Source organism: Microcaecilia unicolor, chromosome 1, assembly GCF_901765095.1.
Source record: "Microcaecilia unicolor chromosome 1, aMicUni1.1, whole genome shotgun sequence".
Lineage (NCBI taxonomy): Eukaryota > Metazoa > Chordata > Amphibia > Gymnophiona > Siphonopidae > Microcaecilia > Microcaecilia unicolor.
The window spans coordinates 102,432,800-102,457,682 of record NC_044031.1 but is presented as its reverse complement, the minus strand read 5'-3'; the positions used below and the strand labels follow the sequence as shown (position 1 = coordinate 102,457,682).

Below are 24,883 nucleotides of genomic sequence, written 5' to 3'. Positions count from 1 at the left end.
AGATAGACAAAAAAGGGGTTAGATGAGGGAGAAATTGATAACGCTTGCAAACCCATCTCCAAACCACCCATCCCACCAACAAAACTTTATTTTTTGTCTATTAGATTGTAAGCTCTTTGAGCAGGGACTGTCTTTCTTCTATGTTTGTGCAGCGCTGCGTATGCCTTGTAGCGCTAGTAGTAGTAGTAGTAGTAGGATTGTTGTTAAAAGTCCCAGGTGGAAACCCACTAATGCTATGAAGTAACTAAAATGTGTTATGTGGGATGAGGTGAATTTCTATATCAGTGATGGAAAAATCCTGAGTGCCCATAAATCAATCCTTTAGATGACACACGCCACAAGCTATGGGCATACGATGCACGTTTAACAAGCCCATACCCCCATGTAATATAGGAATTTGTAATTGAGCCACTGATAATCTTGGTCTCTTTCCCTGCCAGATTAGACAGGATAAGAATGCCAAAATACTTTAGCACCTAATCCTCCCAATGGAGGGGAAAGAACCCCTCCAAGTAGTGCACACCGATGGGACCAATGGTAAAGCTTTGGACTTAATGAAATTAAATATGAACCCTCAAAATGCACCGTACTCCCCGATCACTTACAATAAGGTAGAAAGGGCCTGCTGTGGATCTATCAAGCTAATCATTAAGTCATCCACAAAGGATAAAGCTTTGATCTGACTACCGTGAAGCACCACCCCTGGAATCCTAGGATCCACTTTAATGAGACGAAGTAAGGGTTCTAGAGAAAGTACAAAAAGAAGAGGGACGAGGGGAAAGAATTGCCTCATACCTCTACATATGGGAAAAGAAGAGGCTCGCTCCCCATTCACCAAAAGCAAGGCCATTGGTTGAGTATACAAGGCTGTTCACCGTCATTGCCTTGACTTTCTTTCATCTCAAGCTATTCTTGATCCACTTCAAACTGGCTTCGCCCCCTTCATTCAACTGAATCAGCGCTTGCTAAAGTCTCCAATGATCTGTTCCTGGCCAGATCCAAAGCTCTATTCTAGCCTCATCCTTCTCGATCTATCTGCTGCTTTTGACACTGTTGATCACAGCCTACTCCTTGATACGCTGTCCTCACTTGGATTTCAGGGCTCTGTTCTTATCTCTCCCAGCGTATCCAGGCCAAAGTATCAGCCTGCCTGTCTGACATTGCTGCCTGGATGTCTCAGCGCCATCAAACTAAACATGACCAAGACTGAGCTTCTTATCTTTCCCCCTAAACCAACCTCTCCTCCTCCCCCATTCTCTATTTCTGTGGATAACACTCTCATCCTTCCTGTCTCATCAGCTCGTAACCTTGGGGTCATCTTCGACTCCTCCCTCTCCTTCTCTGCACTCATTCAGCAGTGCTAAAACCTGTAGTTTCTTTCTCTATAATATCAGCAAAATTCGCCCTTTCCTTTCTGAGCACACTACCAGAACCCTCATCCACACTCTTATCACCTCTCGTTTAGACTATTGCAACTTGCTTCTCACAGGTCTCCCACTTAGCCATCTCTCTCCTCTTCAATCTGTTCAAAATTCTGCTGCATGACTAATATTACACCAGCGTAGTTATGCTCATATTAGCCCTCTCCTCAAGTCACTTCACTGGCTTCCTATCCGTTTCCGCATACAGTTCAAACTCCTCTTATTGACCTATAAAGTGCATTCACTCTGTAGCTCCACAGTACCTCTCCACTCTCATCTCTCCCTACATTCCTCCCCAGGAACTCCATTCACTGGGTAAAGCTCTTTTATCTGCACCCTTCTCCTCCACTGCTAACTCCAGACTCCGTTCCTTTTATCTTGCTGCACCATATGCCTGGAATAGACTTCCTGAGCCGGTACGTCAAGCTCCATCTCTGGCCGTCTTCAAATCTAAGCTAAAAGCCCACCTTTTTGATGCTGCTTTTAACTCCTAACCCTTATTCACTTTCTTCAGAACCCTTATTTTATCATCCTCACTTTAATAGTCCCTTATCTCTTGTTTGTTCTGTCTGTCTGTCCTAATTAGATTGTAAGCTCTGTCGAGCAGGGACTGTCTCTTCATGTTCAGGTGTACACCGCTGCGTACGTCTAGTAGCGCTTTAGAAATGATAAATAGTAGTAGTAGTAGTACGTCCACCGCCTGGAAAAACCAACCCTGATCCTTTACCGAGACAACACGACAAACAAAAAACCCCAGCTGATTAGGTTGAAAGCCTTTTCTGTGTCAAGGCTAAGGGCCAGGGCGGGGACCTCCCGGGATTGGCAGTGGGATATGGGCAAAAGGACCATATGCACATTTAGTACCAGTTGACCACCTCTCACAAAACCAAACTGTTCTGGACCCAGCAAAGTAGGCTGAGAAATCACCAATCGACAAGATCTTAAATAAAAGTTTAATATCAACATTAATAAGGGAGATGGGAGATTCCGTCAACTCCTGGGATTTCTGAGGCTTGGGAAGTAAAGTGATCAATGTGGTATTTTCATGAAGGGGAAATTGACCCTCATCCACTACCATATTATAATAATCTATCAAGGGCCCCACCAGCTGAACCTGCAAACATTTGTAAAATTCCCTTGAGAAACCATCACTCCCTGCAACAGAGAAATCTTTGAGAGCCTTTACAGTTTGAAGAAGTTCCTTACCCAAAACTGGCATGTTGAGGACAAACACTGCTTCTTGGGGAAGGCTAGGCAGCCCAGTGGCATTGAGAAAAAAAGGTATGGTAGGAGATGGGGATGCAGGGAATTCAGAATAAAGTGTCTGAAAATATTTATCTATTTATTACATTTGTATCCCACATTTTCCCACCTCTTTGTAGGTTCAATGTGGCTTACATAGTGCCGGAGAGCAGCTGCAGACTCTGGTGTAAACAAATACAAGGTGAGGTTGTGATGGACATCTCTATATATAAAAGGCACCTCCAACGTTCTAATTGAAGCCTCCAGCCAGAAACTTGAGGTGGCATAGATATCCGATTTAGCAAGTACACAAAGGAAAAGAGAGTAGTAAAACAAGCAGACAGAAATAGCTGAGGGAGATAATTGTTTTCTCAGGCACCTGGAGTGGTTGCCCTGGGTGATTAACAAGGTCAGCTGGGGTGCAGGCAAGTAAAGCCATTAACTCTGCCCTGAACTCTGCCCTGGGTGATTAACAAGGTCAGCTGGGATGCACAGCTCCTTGCAACTAAAACAATTAACTCCTCCCAGAGTCTTAGGAGCTTGCCTTTACTCACCCACGCTGCCCTCATTGCCATACACTGTAAACCAAACAAACCTAGCAGCTGCTGCTCCACATTGTCGTTTTTACATTGTTGCTCCATCAGAAACAAGTCTACAGCTGTTTCAACTGGGAGGGAAGGTGGCCCTGGAACTGGGAGGGTGAGGACTCAAACTCTGAGGGACGGAGTGTGGGGGGACCCTGAAACTCAGACGGACCCTGGGACTGGGAGGGGGTATGACCCTGGAACTGGGAGGGAGGGAGGGAGGGAGGGAGGGAGACCCTGGAACTGGGAGGGAGGAGGGAGTGATGAGCCCCTGGCACACACTCCGATTCTCATTCCCTCTCTCTCACACAGTCAATCTCACATGCACTCTCTCAAACATACACACTCTGAGGAAAACCTTGCTAGCGCCCGTTTCATTTGTCAGAAACGGGCCTTTTTTACTAGTAATTACATATTACATACTGGACAGAAAACAGAGGGTACAGTTAAATGGCCATTTCTCTCAATGGAGGAGGGTGAAAATTGGAGTGCTACAGAGATCTGTATTGGGACTGGTGCTTTAAATTCCGTTTGCTTGCCATGAGATCCATTACCAGAGTGCCCCACTGCTGACAGATTAGCCGAAAGGCTTTCGTCGAAAGTTCCCACTCCACCGGATCGAGAAGATTCCGGCTGAGGAAGTCTGCTTGCAATTTGCTCTGGCCCACAATGTGCACCACTGAAAGACAAAGAAGATGTTCTTCCACCCAAAGAAGCAGGTTGGCTGCCTCTGAGGCCAAAGCTACACTCTGAGTGCCTCCCTGGCGATTTATGTAAGCTACCGTTGACGTGTTGTCTGACAGTACTTGAACCGCATGACCCTCCAGAAGATCTTGGAAGTCCCGAAGAGCTAGGTTGATTGCTCTCAATTCCAGACGGTTGATGGACCACTTCGTCTCTGTCTGAGATCACAGCTCGAGTCACCCGATGAAGACAATGCGCTCCCCAGCCTGAGAGACTGGCATCTGTCACCACAATCACCCAAGGAAGGAACGCTAAAGGCATCCCCCTCCGTAGGTTGCTGGCACAGAGCCACCAGGTCATGCTGCCTCTGGCACCTGGAACCACGCCATAATTCTGAGACATGGGAGACCAGCGACTTAACAAGGCGCGCTACAGAGGACGCATATGAGCCCTCGCCAATGGAACTTCTTCCAGAGTGGCCGTCATCGATCTTAGAACTTGCACGTAATCCCAAGCTCGAGGACGAGAGGACTGCAACAGACTGCAAACCTGCAAACAAAGCGTGAGCCTCTTGCTCTCCGGCAGGAAGACCCATCCCCGAGCCGTATCGAAGAGCACCCCCAGATATTCCAACGTCTGGGAGGGAAGTAAACAGCATTTGGGAAAGTTGATCACCCAGCCAAGGGACTGAAGAAACCTGATGACTCGAGAGGTCGCCGTCAGACTTTCCTGAGCTGAATCCACCCGAATGAGCCAATCATCGACATATGGATGAACTTTAATTCCCTCTTTCCGAAGAGAGGCTGCCACCATGACCATTACTTTGGAAAATGTATGAGGCACCGTGGCCTGGCCGAAAGGGAGCGTGCAAAACTGAAAATGGCGTCCCAAAACCACGAAGCGCAGGAACCTTTAATAAGGGGGCCAGAGGAAAAAAAAGCGCTGGCTCTAAAGGCGCTTCCGAAAGCGCTGCAAAACCACGGGCCGCATGGTCCAAAACGTGGGCAGAGTCACTACTCAGCTCCCCCGCCTCTGCTTCAGTGCAACGCGCCACACAGAGCCCTGCTGCCGAATGGCAAGAGCCACAGCGGGAACACCACCGCCTGTGCAGCCATAACTGCCTCAAACACGCTTGCTGGATCCCGCCGCCTCGACCACAACAAAAAGAGCGAGGTACTCACCGGCGCCGGAGGAAACCGGATGGAATGGCTGCCACTCTCCCGGGGAGCCTAAAATGGCGCTCCCATCCTTCCCACAGCCTGAAAGAAAGCGGAGTCAAAGCAGCTGATTCCAGCAGAGAAAAAAAAATTAATTCCCTTTTTCACCCTCTGTACTTTAAGCAAGACTGAGTAAAAGGGCTAACAGGCCTTTCTCTGTAGATTTTTCCTCTTTTTTTTTTTTTTTTAATTGGTTGCCAGCTGCACAAGGTGTGAGGAGAGATTTGATTTTTTTTTTACAGCAAAAAGGGAGGCAACAAAAAGAGAGGGAGAGAGGGGTAGGGGTAGAACAGGGACCTGCAGCACAAGTATGTCCTTAAGGTCAGCACCCTCAGCCAAACGCCCCCACATTCAACTGGCCAAAAGGGGCCCAGGAGAACCCCAAGAATCCAGGAGCTGGTAAGGATCCGTCCACCACCTGCTAGAGATAGAGATATACTAGAGACAGGGAGCTGGGCGCCCAGGGTCACTGCTTTCAGTGTTCTCTATCTCCACCTGCTGGTAGGCGGATACAACCCACCAGTTCCTGGATTCATCTGCTGCTAATGCTAAGGAAATACATTCTAATTATTATTTAACAAAAGGACCACACAACCTTCAAGACATGTTTGTGCTTCTTTTAACTTGTCCTTGGAGATGTGTAGTAAATAAGATAGCTGACCAAAACTTGATACTTTGATAGTAGATACAGAAAGTAGAAGCAAAGGACGTCCATTCTTGTCTGTTTCAATGGATCTCACAGTTGCTCCACTAGAATAAAACAGAAAGTAAAAAACACACCATTTTAGAACAGAGAAACTAAAATGTATTTCAAGTAGCTGGATAATACCTTTTTATGGCTAACAAATGTTTAAAAATACCAGCTTTTGGAACTCCTAAATCCCAAGTCCATTACATTAGGAAGATACCTTAGTATTCATAAGCTTGTATCTTTAAACATTTGGAAGTTTTACAAAGCTATCTTCTCTACATGACTATTATGCTGATTTTTTTTTAAATAGAATAAGGTAAAAATATTCTTACCTGTTAATTTTCTTTCCTAGAGTCCTAGACCAATCCAAACCAATGGGTTGTAGTCCCATGCCAGCAAACAGAGAAATTTGAATATTTCATTAATATTAATATTTCATTAATAAAGAAGGCTAAAAGAGAATATGAAGAGAAACTTGCCGCAGAGGCAAAAACTCACAGTAACAACTTTTTCAGGTACATCAGAGGCAGAAAGCCTGCGAAGGAATCCTTGGGACCGTTAGATCACAAAGGAGCAAAAGGGGCGCTCAGGGAGGACAAGGCCATAGCGAAGAAACTGAATTAATTCTTTGCTTCTGTCTTTATGGAAGAAGGTGTAAGAGATCTGCCTGTACCATTTAGGGTGATGATGCGGAGGAATTGAAAGAAATCTCGGTGAACTTGGAAGATGTACTGAGCCAAACTGACAAATTAAAGAGTGGTAAATCACCTGGACCGGATGACATACATCCAAAGGTACTCAAAGAACTCAAGCATGAAATTGCTGATCTGCTGTTAATAATACGTAACCTGTCATTAAAATCGTCTGTGTTACCTAAAGATTGGAGGGTGGCCAATGTGCCACCGATTTTTAAAAAGGGTTCTAAGGGTGATCCAGGAAATTATAGCCCGGTAAGCCTGACGTTGGTGCCAGTTAAAATAGCGGAAACTATTATAAAGAGTAAAATTATAGAACACGTAGCCAAATATGGTTTAACAGAACAAAGTCAACATGGGTTCAGAAAAGGGAAGTCTTGCCTCACCAATCTGCTTCATTTCTTTGAAGACTTGAGCAAACGTGGATAAAGATGAGTTGGTTGATGTAGTGTATCTAGATTTTCAGAAAGCTTTTCATAAAGTCCCTCAAGAGAGACTCCTGAGAAAATTAAAGAGTTATGGGATAGGAGGAAAGGTTCTGGTGTGGATTAGGAATTGGTTATTGGACAGAAAACAGAGGATAGGGTTAAATGGTCATTTCTCTCAATGAAGGAGAGTGAACAGTGGAGTGCCGCAGCCAAAAGATTGTACTGGGACTGGTACTATTTAATATATTTATAAATGATATGGAAATCGGAATGACGAAAAAGGTGATCAAATTTGTAAATTATACAAAACTATTCAAGGTTGTTAAAACACATGTGGACTGTGAAATATTACAGGAAGACCTTAAGAAATTGGAAGACTGGGCATCCAAATAGCAGATGAAATTTCATGTGGACAAATGCAAGGTGATGCACATTGGAAAGAATAATCCGAATCACAGTGACCTGATGCTAGGGTCCACCTTGGGGGTCAGCGCTCAAGAAAAAGATCTGGGTGTCGTTGTAGATAATACGCTGAACTCTTCTGCTCAGTGTGCAGCGGCAGCGGCCAAAACAGCAAACAGGATGCTAGGAATTATTAGGAAAGGGATGATAAATAACACCGAAAATATTATAATGCCTTTGTATCACTCCATGGTGCGTCCACACCTTGAGTTCAGTTCTGGTCGCCGTATCTCAAAAAAGATATAACAGAATTAGAAAAGGTTCAAAGAAAAGCAGCTAAAAAGGCAAAGGAGGTGGTGCTAGCGTATCTCAGCTTAAAAAAGGTTTGGAAAATTTCTGGAGGAAAAGCCCATTATCTGCTATTAAGACAGACATGGGAAGCAACTGCTTGCCCTACTACTTACTACTACTTAACATTTCTAGAGCGCTACTAGGGTTACGCAGCGCTGTACAATTTAACAAAGAAGGACGTTTCCCTGCTCAGGTGAGCTTACAATCTAACGGACAAAATGTCAAGTTGGTGTAGTCTAGATTTCTGAGTATAGGTGTGGTGGTTAGGTGCCAAAGGTGACATTGAAGAGGTGGGCTTTGAGCAGTGATTTGAAGATGGGCAGGGAGGGGGCTTGGCGTATGTGCTCAGGGAGTTTGTTCCACGCTTGAGGTGAGGCGAGGCAGAAAGGGCGGAGCCTGGAGTTGGCGGTGGTGGAGAAAGGTACTGAAAGGAGGGATTTGTCTAGAGAGCGGAGGTTACGGGTAGGAACGTAAGGGGAGATGAGGGTAGAGAGGTAAGGAGGGGCTGCGGATCGAGTGCATTTGTAGGTTAGTAGGAGAAGCTTGAACTGTATGCGGTACCTGATCGGAAGCCAGTGAAGTGATTTGAGGAGAGGGGTGATATGAGTATATCGGTCCAGGCGGAAGATAAGACGTGCAGCCGAGTTCTGAATGGACTGAAGGGGGGATAAATGGCTAAATGGGAGGCCAGTGAGGAGTAGGTTGCAGTAGTCAAGGCGAGAGGTAATGAGAGAGTGGATGAGAGTACGGGTGGTGTGCTCAGAGAGGAAAGGGCGAATTTTGCTAATGTTATAGAGGAAGAAGCGACAGGTCTTGGCTATCTGCTGGATATGTGCAGAGAAGGAGAGGGAGGAGTCGAAGATGACACCGAGGTTGCGGGCAGATGAGACGGGGACGATGAGGGTGTTATCAACTGAAATAGAGAGTGGAGGGAGAGGAGAGGTGGGTTTGGGTGGGAAGACAAGAAGTTCGGTCTTGGCCATGTTCAGTTTCAGGTGGCGATTGGACATCCATGCAGCAATGTCGGATAAGCAGGCCGATACTTTGGCCTGGGTTTCCGCAGTGATGTCTGGTGTGGAGAGATAAAGCTGGGTGTCGTCAGCATAGAGATGGTAGTGGAAGCCATGAGATGAAATCAGGGAGCCCAGGGAAGAGGTGTAGATTGAGAAAAGGAGGGGTCCAAGGACAGATCCCTGGGGGACTCCGACAGAGAGTGGGATAGGGGAGGAAGACGAACCCTGAGAGTGTACTCTGAAGGTACAATGGGAGAGATAAGAGGAGAACCAGGAGAGGACAGAGCCGTGGAATCCAAAGGAGGTCAGAGTGTCAAGAAGTAAGTTATGATTGACAGTGTCAAAGGCGGCGGATAGGTCGAGGAGGATGAGGATGGAGTAGTGATTTGGCAAGGAGTAGGTCATTGCAGACTTTAGATAGTGCCATTTCTGTCGAGTGCAGGGGGCGAAAGCCGGATTGAAGCAGATCGAGAATGGCATGAGAGGAGAGAAAATCGAGGCAACGGCTGTGGACGGCGCGTTCAAGTATCTTGGAGAGGAAAGGTAGGAGGGAAATGGGGCAGTAGTTGGAGGGACAGGTAGGGTCAAGTGATGGCTTTTTGAGGAGGGGTGTGACTACGGCATGCTTGAAGGTGTCCGGGACAGTTGCAGTGGAAAGAGAGAGGTTAAGGATATGACAGATAGGGGGGTGATAGTAGGAGAGATAGTGTTAAGTAAGTTGGTGGGGATGGGGTCTAAGGAACAGGTGGTGCATTTCGAGGAGGAGAGGAGATGGGCGGTTTCCTCTTCGGTGATATCAGGAAAAGAGGAGGAGGAGGCCTGGGTTGGTTGGTTGAGGGAGTGGGTAATGGGATGAAGAGGAGGGGAGGGTTTGGTGGTGAATTCAAGGTTGATTTTCTGGACCTTGTCGCGGAAGTAGTCAGCCAGTGATTGAGGAGAGAGTGAGGGGGGGGGGGGTGGGAACGTTGGGCACTTTGAGGAGGGAATTGAGGGTGGCGAAAAGACGACGAGGGTTAGAGCTGAGGGAATTGGTCAATTGGGTATAATAGTCCTGTTTGGCGAGGAATAGGGAGGACTGGAAGGAGGATAACATGAATTTGTAGTGAATGAAATCAGTATGGGTGCGAGATTTCCTCCATAGGCGTTCAGCCGATCGGGTGCAGGAGCGAAGGTATCGGGTGCCAGGGGTCAGCCAGGGCTGGGGATTAGTACGCCTTGTGGGGCGGGAGACAGATGGTGCAAGGGTGTCAAGAGCAGAGGAGAGAGTGGCATTGTAAGTGGAGACAGCCTTGTCGACAGACTCTGAGGACATGATGGAAGGGAGGCGATCAGAGATAAGAGGATAAGGTGGGGGGGGTCGACAGCCAGGAGATTCCTGGAAGTGGTGGTTAGAGTTGAGCGGGACTGAGGGGGAGGGTGATGAAGTGTGAATGTGATCAGGTGATGGTCAGAGAAAGGAAGAACTGATGTACAGAAATTGGAGGGTGAGCAGGTAGAAGAGAGGACGAGATCAAGACAGTGACCAGATTTGTGAGTAGGGGTGGTGGAGCTCACCTGGAGGTTGAAGGAGGAGGTTAGAGTGAGGAATTGAGAAGCGTATGAGTTGGATGGGTTATCAGTGTGTATGTTGAAGTCACCAAGAATGAGGGATGGGGATGAGGGCTCAAGAAAAACGGAGAGCCAGGAATCGAAGTCGGTAAGGAAGGAAGGGAGGGACTTATCAGGGGGGCGGTAAATGACTGCAACTCTTAGTGGCAGCGGGTGGAATAGACGGATGGAGTGAACTTCAAAGGATGAGAAGTAGTGAGACTGAGGTAGGTGGAGAGGTTGAAAACTGCAGGAGGGCGAAAGTAGTATCCCGACACCGCCACCGCGGCCAGCTAGGCGGGGTGAATGGGAGAAGAGATAGCCTCCGTGGCATAGGGCAGCAATTGAGGCAGAGTCGTCAGGGGTGAGCCAGGTTTCAGTTAGGGCGAGCAGATGAAGGGAATGGAAGATGAGGAGATCGTGGGTGAAGGGAAGTTTGTTGCAGACTGAGTGGGCATTCCACAGGGTACACGAGAAGGGGAGGGAGGAAGGGGAGAGGAGGGGAATGGAGATGAGATTGGAGATATTGCGGGAACATAGATGAGGCGAGGACAGGTGTGGGGGGCCTGGGTTGGGATTGATGTCTCCCGCGGATAGCAGGAGAAGGAGTAAGAGAGAGCGGAGAAGGATGGGGGAGGTAGGGCGACGAAGACGGGGTGCGCATAAGAGGAATGGGGAAGGGTTCATGGCGGGAAGGAAGTGTTGAAGGTTGAGAGCTAGGAAGGAGGAGGAGGTCAGTAGGGATGGTGAGGTGATGGGGGACAGGGGTAGGTAGGGTATTGCAATGGTGAGTGGGACGGGAGAGGACAGGGCTGGGCAGTGAGTTCGTGTGGGGAAAAGATTAGGGAGGGATAGGGCAATGAATAGAATGTGAGTGGGGGCCATAAGTGATAACTGAGATGATTCGGGCAGGTAGCCGGACTGGGAGACAGGCAGGTTGAGGTGAGCAGTCGGGGAGGAGAGTGATGAACTGGTGGGAAGATGGACTGGGAGACAGGCAGGCAGGTGAGCAGTTGGGCAGGAGAGTGATGAGCTGGTAGGAAGATGGACAGGAGAGTGATGAGCTGGTAGGGAGATGGACTGGGGCAGGCAGGAACAGGTGATTGGGTAGCGGGCAGGCAGGTCAATTGGCTAGCAGTTCGGTACCGTAGCAGGACTGGAACAGTCTGGAGTGGTTTGGAGCAGAAGAGAGCAGAGCTGGAACAGGCAGGCAGGTCGATTGGCTAGCAGTTCGGTACCGTAGCAGGACTGGAACAATCTGGAGTGGTTTGGAGCAGAAGAGAGCAGGATTTGTAGTAAGGAGTGTTGCCACGATTTGGGTTTCTGACAGGTACTTGTGACCTGGCTTGGCCACTGTTTGGAAAACAGGACACTGGGCTAGATGGATGATTGTTCTGACCCAGTATGGCTACTCTTATGAGTCCTAGAGCACCAAACTTACCAAACTATAACAGTCCTAACCCATCAATGAAAAGACAGTGCAGTAAATATTACACTGGGCCCTAGTACACCAATATACCTGCTACTGGAAAACTGGAACAAGTTGGACTGTTACAAATTCCTACAAAGACATGCAGGACACGCTAGCAGAATCCTTCGCCTCAGTTGAAGGACATGGATAGACGCTCATCTGATACAGAATAGGGAACCACAAAAATACATGCAGACAAAAGCTGAAATGGAGACCACACCCTTCACGCCCAGCCCAAGAAAGCCAGACTCTATAAGCAGTACAATATTAGTAAAAGAGAAATAGAAATGTATTTTCTCCTGTACTTCTACTATAATAAAACGCACCTCCAACGTTCTGAAGCTGACTCCGTGGCTTCAGGGTTCGTAAGTTCGTAAGGGTGTCACATCTCTCTCTGCCCCGCCCTTGTGTAAAAACGTGATGATGTCGAGGGCGGAACAGTGAGAATGAAGGGATCGCTGAAAGGATGCATCCATCTGATGAAGTGACGTACCGTACTTTCGGGTACGTCACACGCAAAAGCTAATCAACCAGAGATGGGAGGGCGGACGCACAGTGGTGAATCGATCTAGTGTTCACTGGACCTGCACGCTGAGCTGTGCACAGCAGTGGAGAGATTTGGCCAGTATCATTATGGGCAGGGGAGACAGGAGCATCGGTGGGTGGCTGGAAGGGGGGCAAGGGAAAATGGAGAATCGCTGGGTGGCTGGAGGGGGGCCAGAGGAAAAAGGAAAAATCACTGGGTGGCTGGAGAGGGGGGGCAGGGAAGAGAGGACAATCGCTAGCTGGCTGGAGGGGGGGCAGGGGACAGAGGACAATCGCTGGGTGGCTGGAGGGGGGGCAGGGGAGAGACGAGAATCGCTGGGTGGCTGGAGGGGGGCCAGGGAGAGAGGGGAATCACTGGGTGGCTGGAGGGGGAGCAGGGGACAGAGGAGACTCGCTAGATGACGGGAGAGGGAGCAGGGAAGAGAAGAGCATCCCTGGGTGGATAGGGGGGGGGGGGGCAAGGAAAAACGATAATCGCTGGGTGGCTGGAGGGGGAGCAGGGGAGAGAGGAGAATCGCAGGGTGGCTGGAGGGGGGCAGGGGAAAGAGGACAATTGCTGGGTGACTGGAAGGGGGGGCAGGGGACAGAGGAGAATCGCTGGGTGGCAGGTGGGGGAGCAGGGGACAAAGGAGAGTCGCTGGGTGGCAGGAGGGGGGCAGGGGAGAGAACAGCATGCCTGGGTGGATACAAGGGGGGGCCAAGGAAAAAGGATAATCGTTGGGTGGCTGCAGATGGAGCAGGGGAGAGAGGAGAATCGCTGGGTGGCTGGAGGGGGGGGGGCAGGGGACAGAGCAGGCACACTTGCACACAGCAGTCTCACTCTCTCTCTCTGTCACAAACACACACTCGCACATTCATTCACTCTCTCTCTCTCACACAGTCACTCTCACGCACACTCTCTCAAACATACACACTCCGACAAAAACCTTGCTAGCGCCCATTTCATTTGTGTCAGAAACGGGGCTGATTTACTAGTTATAAAATAAAAATAGAAAAAAAATATTTCACAAAGCAGGCATACCTCAGACCATAAAAGTATTGAATAAATATAATTGTTTTCTTTTCTACTTTTGTTGTCTGAGCATTTTATTTCTACAATTATGCTGGTCTCAGTCTCTTTTTCACTTTCCATGTGTCAGTCTTCTAAATTCTTTTCTGGATTGGTCTTTCTATTTCTTCTCTCTCCTTCCTTTCTTTCTCTACATATGTTTGGCACTGATCTTTCATTTTATGTTTTTTTTTTCCCCTGCTTTTCTCTTCCCTGCATTTGTCCACCCATTTGATTTTACTCTCACTATCCATTTCTCTCACCTTCTAGTCCTTAGTCTCCTTTTCACTTTTCATCTACCTACTGGCTTTCCCCATCTCCCTCCCACTGCCCCTTCTTCCCCCTCTCCTTTTTCAGTCCCCCTCTTCATCTTTCACTCACTTTCTTACTGTCCCACACCCATCCTCTGTACTCACTCTCTTAGCCCTCATCTAACCTCCACTGTCTCCATCCCCAGCTCCATCTTCATCCCTCTCCTTCTTTTCCTTGACGCCAGATCATTCTTCTATCTTTTACCCTATACCCCATGTCCTACTGCCTCTTCCACTATCTTTTAACCCCATTTCCAGCCTCACACAATCCCTTCAGAGACACATCCCCTTCCTCCCATACTTCTCTCCGGTACCCCCATCCCTTTTCAGTGCCTCTCATCCTCTCCAGTTTTCCAGGTCATTCACATTATATCCCCCAAACTTCATCCCTTTTTTTTGCCCCTCTTCTCTTATCCATTTCACACCCTCAACCCATCAACATACCCAAAAGTACGAGCATCCCTCAAAATTCCCATGCCATCTGTTCTGCTCTCATTTAATCACCTAGTCATCTTCTGATCGTCTCCCTTCTCCCCTAGTCTTATCCATCTTCTGCTTTCCAAAGTCTCCTGTCCGTTTGACATTTCTTCTTTCTTTATGTCTACCATCATTCCCTCTGTGTTCTTGTCTATCATGTCCAGCACTCTGTGTCCCTGTCCCTATTTCCCTCATGATCAGTATCTGCCCTCTGTATCATCATCCCTACCCTATCCAGTTTCTCTTCTCCTCCTCTCTTCCCTTTCTCCTCCACTCACCCCCAGCCAGCACTTCCTCTCTCTCTCCTGACCCTCCGCATAGTACCACATCTCTCTCTCTCTCTCTGGCTCCAGCATCTTTCTTACTCTCCTGCCAACCCATCTCATCTTTCTCTTTTCTCTCTGGTCAACCCCTCCTATTCCAGCATCTCTCTCTTTCTCCCCATGGTTTAAGCTTTTCTTCCCTCTTTTTATCCAAGTTCTCTCTTTCATGTTCCCCTTCTCCCTTCCTGTGGTCTGGTGACATCTTTCTTCCTATCCCCTATGCGATGTGGGATCTCTTACCTTCCCTCCCTATCTCCCTCCCTTTCCAGCATTACCTCAGTGTCCCCATCTCCCCCCTTTCCAGCATTACCTCTCATGTCCACATCTCCCTCCCTTTCCAACATTACCCCTTGTGTCCCCATCTTCCCTCCCTTTCAAGCATAACCCCCCCTGGGTCCCCATCTTCTCCCTGTTCCAGCACTGCCCCCCCCCCATGTCCCCATCTCCTTCCATTTCAAGCATAACCCCGTGGTCCCCATCTTCATCCTTTTCCAGCATTGTCCCCATATCTCTATTGCCCCTCCTTTTTCAGTAGTGCCCCCCCCTTGTGTCCCCATCTCCTTCCCTTGCCAGTATAACCCCCTCATGTCCTCATCTCCATCATTTTCCAGTAGTATCCCTATCTCCCCTACCATTATCCAGTAGTGTCCCTATCTCCCCCTTTTCTAATACATCCTTCTTCCTTCAACCCCCCTCCCCCATCCAGTACCTCCTTCTTCCTTCAACCCCCCCCCCCCAGTTCAGTGCCTGCTTCCTTCAACCCACATCCATGAGTCCAGCACCAGCACCACTTTCAGTTCTCCCCCCCCACCCCCCCAACCATCAAACCTGCTTCTTGCAGTGTATAATACGCTGAGCCGGCATCAGATCCTTCCCTCTGTGTGTCCTGCCCCTCTGACACAAATCACCAAGAAAAGGAGGGGAAAAATCCCAACAGAAGCTCAGGTCTAAGCGGGTCTCATGAGCACGAAAAAAACAATAAAACTTAAAAGTGGGGAAAAAGTAACTAACAGTCTAAAGGGAGGGAAAGAAAATCTCCAAAAAAAAAAGGAAGACAAACCTGCTTATAATCGAACGAGAATAACGCCCAAGTTCCGACCTAAATCGGGAGATGGGCGTTCTTCTCACAAAAACAAATAAAGCGGCATAATCGAAAGCCGAACTTTGGACGCTTTCAACTGCACTCCGTCGCGGATGCGGACAAAGTTGACGGGGAGTGTCGGAGGCGTGGTGAAGGCGGAACTGGGGCGTGGTTATCACCCGAACAGAGATGGGCGCCCTTCGCCGATAATGGATGCGTTTGTAGCTAGAATTTAGGGCACTTTTCCTGGACCCTGTTTTTTGACGAATAAGGCCCCAAAAAGTGCCCTAAATGACCAGATGACCCCCAGAGGGAGTCGGGGATGACCTCCCCTGACTCCCCCAGTGGTCACTAACCCCCTCCCACCACAACAAATGATGTTTCACAACTTTTTACTTTCACCCTCAAATGTCATACCCTCCTCCCAAGCAGCAGTATGCAGGTCCCTGGAACAGTTGTTAGGGGGTGCAGTGGACGTCAGGCAGGTGGACCCAGGCCCATCCCCCCCCTACCTGTTACAATTGTGCTGCTTAATGCTACTAGTCGTCCAACCCCCCCCAAACCCCCTGTACCCACATGTAGGTGCCCCCCTTCACCGCTTAGGGCTATAGTACTGGTGTAGACTTGTGGGCAGTGGGTTTTGAGGGGGATTTGGGGGGCTCAACACCCAAGGGAAGGGTGCTATGCACCTGGGAGCTCTTTTACCTTTTTTTTTGTTTTTGTAAAAGTGCCCCCTAGGGTGCCCGGTTGGTGTCCTGGCATGTGAGGGGGACCAGTGCACTATGAATCCTGGCCCCTCCCACGAACAAATGCCTTGCATTTATTCGTTTTTGAGCTGGGCGATTTCATTTTCCATTATCGGTGAAAAGCAAAAACGCCCAGCTCACACCTTGGCGAATAAAGCATGGGCGTCTATTTTTTTTTAAAAATACGGTTCACTCCGCCCCTTCACGGACCCGTTCTCGGAGATTAACGCCCATGGAGATAGGCGTTTCTGGTCGATTATGCCCCTCAAAATCAGGCAAAAAAATACCCAAAGGGAAGGCACAAAATAGCTCAAAAAGTAGCAACACACTCTCTTCTCATGGAAGATGAAGAGAGACTGATGGTCCCATGCTCTCACGGCGGGCAAGAAGGCACTCGCGCATGCGCAGTAAGGATGCTGGTGCGTGCTGTTAAAGCTGTACAACGCTGTAAAGGAGTTCCACATCAGGCGACATGGATGGTGTCACCCATATGCGAGAACAACATGGCCTGCTTGTTCTCAGAGAAAAAATTAATACACCTTCTACTTATCTACAAAATAACTCGTGTGCCGATCTTGATGATTCTACATTACGACCTAATTGAACTATTCTCTGGTCTACAGTTAATCAACCCTGCTCTTAGCTGGAGCATTTCAATGTTTTTATTTTTTCCTACACAAAGCCACTGGACTCCAAGGAAAATGTGGCGTGCCAAACTCAAAAAAAATTAATCTTGCTGGCAGCTTCTGACTCTTTACAGCACATGATATATGAATGTCCTCCTATACACTCACTTTGGTCTGAGATCTGGCAGACTATTAATCATATCACCAATTGCAATTGAGACATTTCTTATGATATCATTGTACTTTGCTCTCTACATCCATGTTTTAAAATCTCCAGCTGTTAGCCAAAACTAAAAGACATAGCAACTGGTGTTCAACATATTCTTAAAAATTGGAAATCTGCTCATTTCTTAAGTTATACTTTTTGGTAGAATACACTATGCCTATACAAGCAATACGAATTACATGCAGCAGAAAAAAAATCTTCTAAAGCTTTGTATCATCTTTGGTCGCCTATTGCCTTTTCTACAATCTTATTAACGACTCCTTAAGATTACTCAAAAATCTGTCTCCTCCCTTCCACTCCTTACTGTTATAGTTATTTTCCTTCCTGTTACAAGTGGAATGATTCAATGCTGTAATTTTTGTATTCATCTTTATTATACCTTTAAAATTCAATAAAAACATTGAACTTAAAAAAAAGAAAGATACTTCCGCTGAAGGGGACCACGTGACAAGATGGCGGCACGTTAGTTTGTGGCTTGTGTGAGCTCCGGAGTTTAGCTTGCCGAAAACTCTTACCTTCTTCAAGAATGCCCCATACAAAGCGCAAAGGAACGGTTAGGGCAGGAACCTCGACACACAGGCCTTCCATAGGGCAGCAAACAATGGAGAGATACGCCACAACGGCACCTACCCAGGTTTCCGGGGATAGTCCTGCAACCTCTCTGGAAGGAGACCATGAGGGTATGGGACTCAACGTCACTCTTTCTCCCCCGGAACTCGAGCCGCCGCCCCAACCCGAAGGGCACTTTCTCCAGACGGGGTTCTTGCGACCGGGATCGGGTGCACAAGGGCCCGCGGATCGAGGAATGGAGATGGCGAAACCCGATGGAGGGAAGAAGGGAGGAATCCCTACTCCTGAGCCGAGAGCTCTAGTCGCTAAATCTGGGGCGGTGACGCTGGAGAGTGTTTGGGAAGCTCTCCAGCGTTTGGACATTTCAGTAGCCAATTCTACAAAGGAAATCTCGTCTCTTGTGAGTAAAGTAGATTCACTTCATAATACTATGGAAAATACAAAACAAGAATTTGCTTCTCAATTGGTGGAAGTTAAACAAGAAATGAAGATTCTACAGGAATTTAATTCAACAACTGTTAAAGATAAGACTTTTATTCATCGGAAAATAGAACAGATCGAAAATTTTCACCGCAGACTAACATTACGTTTTTTGAACTTTCCAAAGTCCTTAGGGGTTAGCCCATTAGAAGCATTTAAGAAATATCTACAAGAAACTTTACATTATTCTCCTGAAATGTTTCCTCCGATAAGTAAGATCTACTACATTCAATCAAAAAAAGCGTCTGAGATTCAACCAGGATTACAAACTACTGAATCTTTAATTCAAAATAAGGACAGTTTGAATTTGTCTGAGCTTCTAGAGACTTCTATGACAAAGGACTCTGAAAGATGTACTTTATTAGTGACTTTCGTATTTGAGCAGGACTTAGAATCGGTTAAACGTTTATACTTTAGAAATGCAAAAGCCCTATTTTTGGGCAAAAAGGTATGGATGTTCCCAGATGTGACTAAATCTACTCAAGAGCGATGGAAAGCTTTCTTAGCTCTTAGAGCTGAAACGTTAGCTCTGAGGGCATCATTTTATCTTAATTACCCCTGTAAGTGTGTGGTAAAGTACCTAGGGATAAAGTACATATTCTTTCAACCTGAACATCTTAGTGAATTTGTTAAAGTTAAGAAATTGGCTACTGGTTAGTACCAGCTTCTTGTCGAGAATAATGTTTAAATGGATAGGTGTGTGTTAAGCTATATATCTGTTATAATTTTTTTTTTTCTTCTTAAGACTTCTCCTGTTATTTTCCCTTCATGTGATCCCCCATTCTTGTGGTCTAAGGAGGATGAGAAAAAAAAAAAAAAAGAAGAGAAGGGAGGAAGGAAGGGAAAAGGAAAGAAAATTTTCTTTTTTCTCTCTCTCTCTTTTTTTCCTTATTATTTGCATGTTATGATTTCAAAATATGAATCTGTATTGCCTACTCAAGTTTGTAAATGGCTTGTAAAAAATTCTAAAATGGTTAAATAAATAATAAAAAAAAGATACTTCTAAAATGACATCCACAATCTGCTACAAAATATATACTTAGCAGGAGCTTTTAAGATCAAATGTAAGATTATTATGCCTGTGAAAACTATGAAAATAATACCTTTTACTCTAGGAAAGTACAATGAAAATCGATAAAAGATGCTCAAAATAGTTGTAAATATTGCTCATTTTTTGTAAACACTGTCTAGTTCCCTATTTTAGTGACAGTATACAAATATCTAAAATAAATTAAATTTTATAACTGTTAACTCACACTCACCTAGTTTCGTAACCAGATTCAAATGCTAAAGGATTCATATTTGTAGTCCATTCTAGTGGTTCTCGGAAAACAAATGTGGCTTCTTGAGGATGTTTATTGCTGAAATTCTCCACATAGCTAATAATGTCATTTAGAAGAGACTCATTCAAAGGGGTGATTTCCAGTTTCCCAGTTCCAAAACCAGCAGTAGTCCATTGTGCTGCTCTTGACAATGTTACTCCCATGGTATCAGATAATGTCCAAATGTTATCAACTTTAGCACACAAAACCTAATAAGAAAATAAAAAGGGCACATTAGATTTCATTTGTTCAAGTAGAGTGAAACCAGGTGAAATTTATTCTTACCTGTTAACTTCCTTTCCTTGAGTCTTGCTACCATATGGATTATATTCCCTTACTAGCAGATGGAGGCAAAGACTTGAAGATTATGATGATTACATTAGTATAACAGATGTGCAGTCAGGAACATTCCAGTATGCTAATGCCAAAGCAATTAAGACAACGAAATATCAACAAAACTAAACAAAGCCGAAACCCAACACTGGACTACCTTACCTATTCGGACATTTGTAACACGCTATGCACCACCAACCTCTGTCCATAACCTAAGAGAACTTTCTATATTTAACTAATTACCTTTTACTTTACTTTATCATCTACGAACGTTAATGCAATATCATCCACGAATAACAATGCTGAACCACTTTTTATCTCTTAGATCCGGAAAGGTTGACCGCCATTACGGCATAATGTAAATCATTCTTTCAACCGTGAACATTACTACAATATCACCTTGTAATCTACCTTATAATGTTCATGTTATACCACTCTGTACTTTTCAGATCCAGAAGTGGCGACTGTCTCTCCGACATCATGTAAGCCACATTGAGCCTGCAAATAGGTGGGAAAATGTGGGATACAAATGTAACAAAGAAAATAAAAAAGAAGAGAACCATACTGAACACAGAAAAGAGGCCTCATAAGGCTATTTTTGCAAAACTGACTATATACAGACAGGTGACAGATCTAGGACACAGGAATCTACAAAATATCTCAGTATTTCAGGGCAGGACCTGAACTAATCTAGCAGGACTCAAGGAAAGAAAATTAACAGCTAGAACACATTTCATATTCCCTATCCTGCTAGATCAGTCCAGACTTCTGGGTTGTTACCAGAGTTTTTATATCACAGGGCAGGAGGAAGACATTGTCCTGCCTAGCCCAAACATCAAGCTTGTAATGTTTGATAAAACAATGGAGGATAGACTATGTTGCTGCCCTGCAAATGTCCAGGGCAACTAAATACTTGACTTAATCCAGCATGCAATGGAAGACTTTGAGACTGCATGTCCCTTGCAAATACCATAAAAAAGGACAAAAAGAAGATCCAACATCCAAAAAGCAGAAGATAAATACCCTGCGAACATCCAGTTTATGGGGTGTCTGTGATGGTTCTGATACAGAGGACCTCTGAAAGGCAGAGAAACAAACCATATACATCAGATGAAAAGGAGAAACCACCATTGGCAAAAAGGGGAAACAGTACACAGCAAAGCAGCAACAGAAGAGAAGGACATATAAAGGTCCCTGCAACAGAGCACTTGCAACTCCGAAATCCTTCTAGGTGAAAAGATGGCAACAAGGAAAATTGCTTTAAGAGTGAAATCTTTCATGGAGGCCTGCAAAAGGAGATCAAAGGGGGATCTCACCAAATTGATCAATGGAATCAATCTAACAACCCACAAAAAACTGTATAAATATAGTACAGGCCTGAGGCCTACTACTCGGCTTGGGACCTGCTGGAAGAGCTTTGTCCAGCCTAAGGGCTGCTGGGAAATACAGGCCAGGAATTAATTGAAATCAAAAGCGCTTTTAATAAAAGGTTTCTAGCTGGAATAATTTGTCAAGTTGAGAGGTATGAAACAGAAATAGCTCAGAAACCTAGTGTACCAGGTGGCAAAAAGCAGAAGTGAGAAAGAACATTTGCGGTCAAAGGCAGTTGCCCATCTGCCAGAAAAAGGTGGGGGATTTTTTTCCATGGGTAAAAATATCAAAAATTTGTGGTTAGGGTCATCCGGCCATCTGTGCAGAAATAGTTTTTTTTAGAACTTCATAGAACCTAATGTAAATCAAGAGTATAAATATGGCTGACAGCCTCCCTATAGGGGGACAGTCTGAGACTTGAGGTTGACCTGCATCACCCTGTCAAAGATCTCCCCATAAGAATATTATTTGACTACCCTACTATATAAATGAAGAGTGACTGACGTGCCGCACGTACGCAGAACAGCGCAGCTGTTCTGCGCATGTGCGGCTCGTCACCTCCTACGCCCGTGGCCCGCCCTCAAAAGAAAAGCTGGAGTTAGTCACACTAGTGCAGCCCATGCCAGCGCTCCTGATCGGCTGCTGTGGACGATCATTGCCGGCGGGGACAGAGAGCTGCGGCTGACCAGCGAGCACCGGGCGGGGATCGTCTAACAGCGGCTCCGAGGCGCAGTCCGACAGGTCCGATGACCTGGTGCCGCCGCTGCTGCTGTGACCACAGGCTGTGCTGGGAGCCGGGCGCTTCCCTCTGCCAGCATCCCCCAGGGCGGCTTTCCTGGGCGGAGGCGGGGCTCGGACCACTTTCTTGACATTGCTTCTGGGCGGGCTGGGCTTATTCTTAGCACTGGGAGTGCTGCGGTGGGATGGGCAGGGCGGCTTAGCGGAAAGGTGCGGGGATTTGGGGGGCGGTGGTGGTGGAGGAAGCTTGGCCGGGGAGGTTTGCGGGTCCCGCAGGAAGGGGCACGCCAGGGAGGGGGCTCGGTGCAACCGCCGCGCCTGCTGCAGCTTGGGGTTGGCGCCGCACATAGCCTCCATCACATGATTCATCTACCCCAGTGCCACTCTTCACCGCCCTTCTCCCGTCACTCCAGCTCCAACAGATTCTTCTCAACGAAAACTGACAATGCCTCCATCCACGAAACTAAACACCTGCGACAACAGAGGATATAGTTTGCCCCCCCCCCCCCCCAACACCATCGCATTAGGCTTGGAGAAGAAGGGATGAACCGGAGGGAGGGAGGGGAAACATGGATTACTACTAAAAACATTACAAAAACCTGCCGTCATCGTGTGCTGGCTGTTGGATCCAGCTCGGTTCGACTGTTCTTTTCAGAATTGTAAACACACACACTTTCTCTCTGAACTCACTCTCACACTCTCTCTCTCTTTCAGACGCACACACATACTCACTCTCTCATACACACACATATACACACTCTCACTGTCTCATCAACTTTTAAATTACATGTGAGAAATAAAAAATCTTGCCCATTTTAATGGGCTTAACGGCTTGTATTCTTATAAATCAATGCTTCATATGTAACCTGGCTTTGGTGAGTAATAAATCCTATAACTGAACCTATCTCTAATTCTCTTTATTTCTTATTTATGGGGAATTTGTTACAATATATAAGATCTGATATAGCCAAGGAAAAAGGTTAACTAGAATAAAATGACAATGCCTCTGGGTCTGCCTGGGGAAGTGCACATCCCTAGGAAGACCCCTGACAGACTTGGAAGATCATAGTAACTTACGCTATGAACTTCTACTGTACTGGGTGACATGGATGGTCCATAGTTAATCAGTTTTCAATGGAATTCAAAGGGTTCAATGATTGAAGTCAGATGGAATTAGTAACAGCCTTCCCTGTAGAATCATAAGATTTAGGGGATATAAAACCCCAATTAAAATCAAAATGCACAGAGGTCACGTGATGCGCGGTTAGAAAGCGGGTGTCGTCATGCTGAGCTCCTGCCTCCCCCTCGCTGTTTTTTCAATTAAAAATCTTACCTTCGCCGCTTTGAACAGCGGAAAGCACACCGACTGCGGTCCGAAAGACCGGGGCTTCGCTGAAAAGTACTGCGGAGTCAAAGCTGAGCGCAATGGCTGCTAAACTGGCGAAGAAAGACGGCGCGCAAACCCGCACAGCAGATGCAAAGATGGCGGACAGAGAGGGAGAAGGCCCGAAGTCAGTAAGCTCTGCGTGGGCGGCGGAGGTGGTGGAGGAAGTCTCTGCTATGCTGGGAGCGTCGGTAGACACAAAACTCCAAAAGACTGCAGAGCAATTAGGAGGCATCGACACTAAGCTTGAGACCATCCAATCAGAGTTCTCCCACTACAAACAGCGGCTCTCCGATGTAGAGGACCAGGTCCAACAGCAGGTGAAAACGCAAAATGAACTGAAAAGCAAGGTGGAAAGGCTGGAAAATAAGCTGGAAGACCTGGAGAGCAGGGCTCGCAGGAGTAACATCAGAATGGTAGGCCTAGCTGAAAAGATTAAAGACTCAGAGTTGAAAGATTTCTTGGAAACTTGGCTACCAAAACCTCTGCAGTTACAATCGCTAGCGGGACCTTTAAGAGTGGAACGTGCTCATCGGCTGGGACCTGGAAACCCAAAAGATCCGCGCCCCCTAATTGTTATCTTCAAAGTCCTCAATTTTGCTCATAAGCAGGAGATTTTTAGAGCATTTCAGAAGGCAGGGACCGTACAATATGAGAATAACACTGTGCGCTGCTTCCAGGACTTCTCGGCTGGTGTGTCAATGCAACGGCGAGCATTTCGCGAGGTGTGTCAACAGCTATTTGCTAAAAAAATTCAATTTGCTTTGCTTTACCCAGCCCGTTTAAAGATCTGGCACAATGGGAAACAGATCATGTTCACCTCGGCAGCAGAGGCCATGCAGTTTGTGAAGCGGGACCTGGTTGCTGAAGGGCCAGCGTGAAGGAGCGCACGTGAAAACTATGAAGGTACATTGAAGCCGGTGATTCTTGGAGGCTACAGTGGAGTTCGCACATCAGGAGGTCTTGGACAAAGTTTGGTAAATTAATAGCTCAGAGAGAGGTAGCTGGCCAAGGAACCGGGAGTTTCAAAAGTCTATGTACCTCCGTGGCCCTAACGCCCAGTATCCGGATACCCCACCGCTTTCCTCCTCACCCCTCCCCCAAGATGTAATACTTTCACGTCCTTCATTTTTTTTTTAAAGTGTCCTATCTACCCTGTGTCCAAATGCCCGGCATTCAGATTGTGTTCCTCTCGTAAATTTTCATTTCTTTCATTCATTCAGAACTTGCAGAACTTGCCCCCCACCCCCCCCCCCCCCCCACACTGAACACTTTTGGTTCCTTCAGTCTTTTAAAACTCTCCTATGTACCCTGTGTGCTAATGGCCAGCATTGAGATTGTTTTCCTGTCCCAAATTTTCATGTCTTTCAGTCATTCACAACTCCCCCCCCCCCCCCCTTCTCCAGTTTAACACTTTCGTTTCCTTATGTCTTTTAAAACTCTCCTATCTACCCTGTGTCCTAATGGCCAGCATTCATATTGTTTTCCTTTCTCAAATGTTCATGTCTTTCAGTC

At 46.7% G+C, this 24,883-nt stretch overlaps 1 protein-coding gene across 1 annotated transcript in view; it reads right to left on the bottom strand.

The window, feature by feature from the left end:
- ARMC4 (armadillo repeat containing 4) overlaps nucleotides 1-24,883 on the bottom strand; it is a 445,023-nt gene that overhangs the window by 401,474 nt on the left and 18,666 nt on the right. The window contains 2 exon segments of the mRNA XM_030199274.1: nucleotides 5,744-5,898; nucleotides 19,483-19,751. Of these exon segments, the coding sequence (XP_030055134.1) occupies nucleotides 5,744-5,898; nucleotides 19,483-19,706 (379 nt within the window). The 5' untranslated portion in view covers nucleotides 19,707-19,751.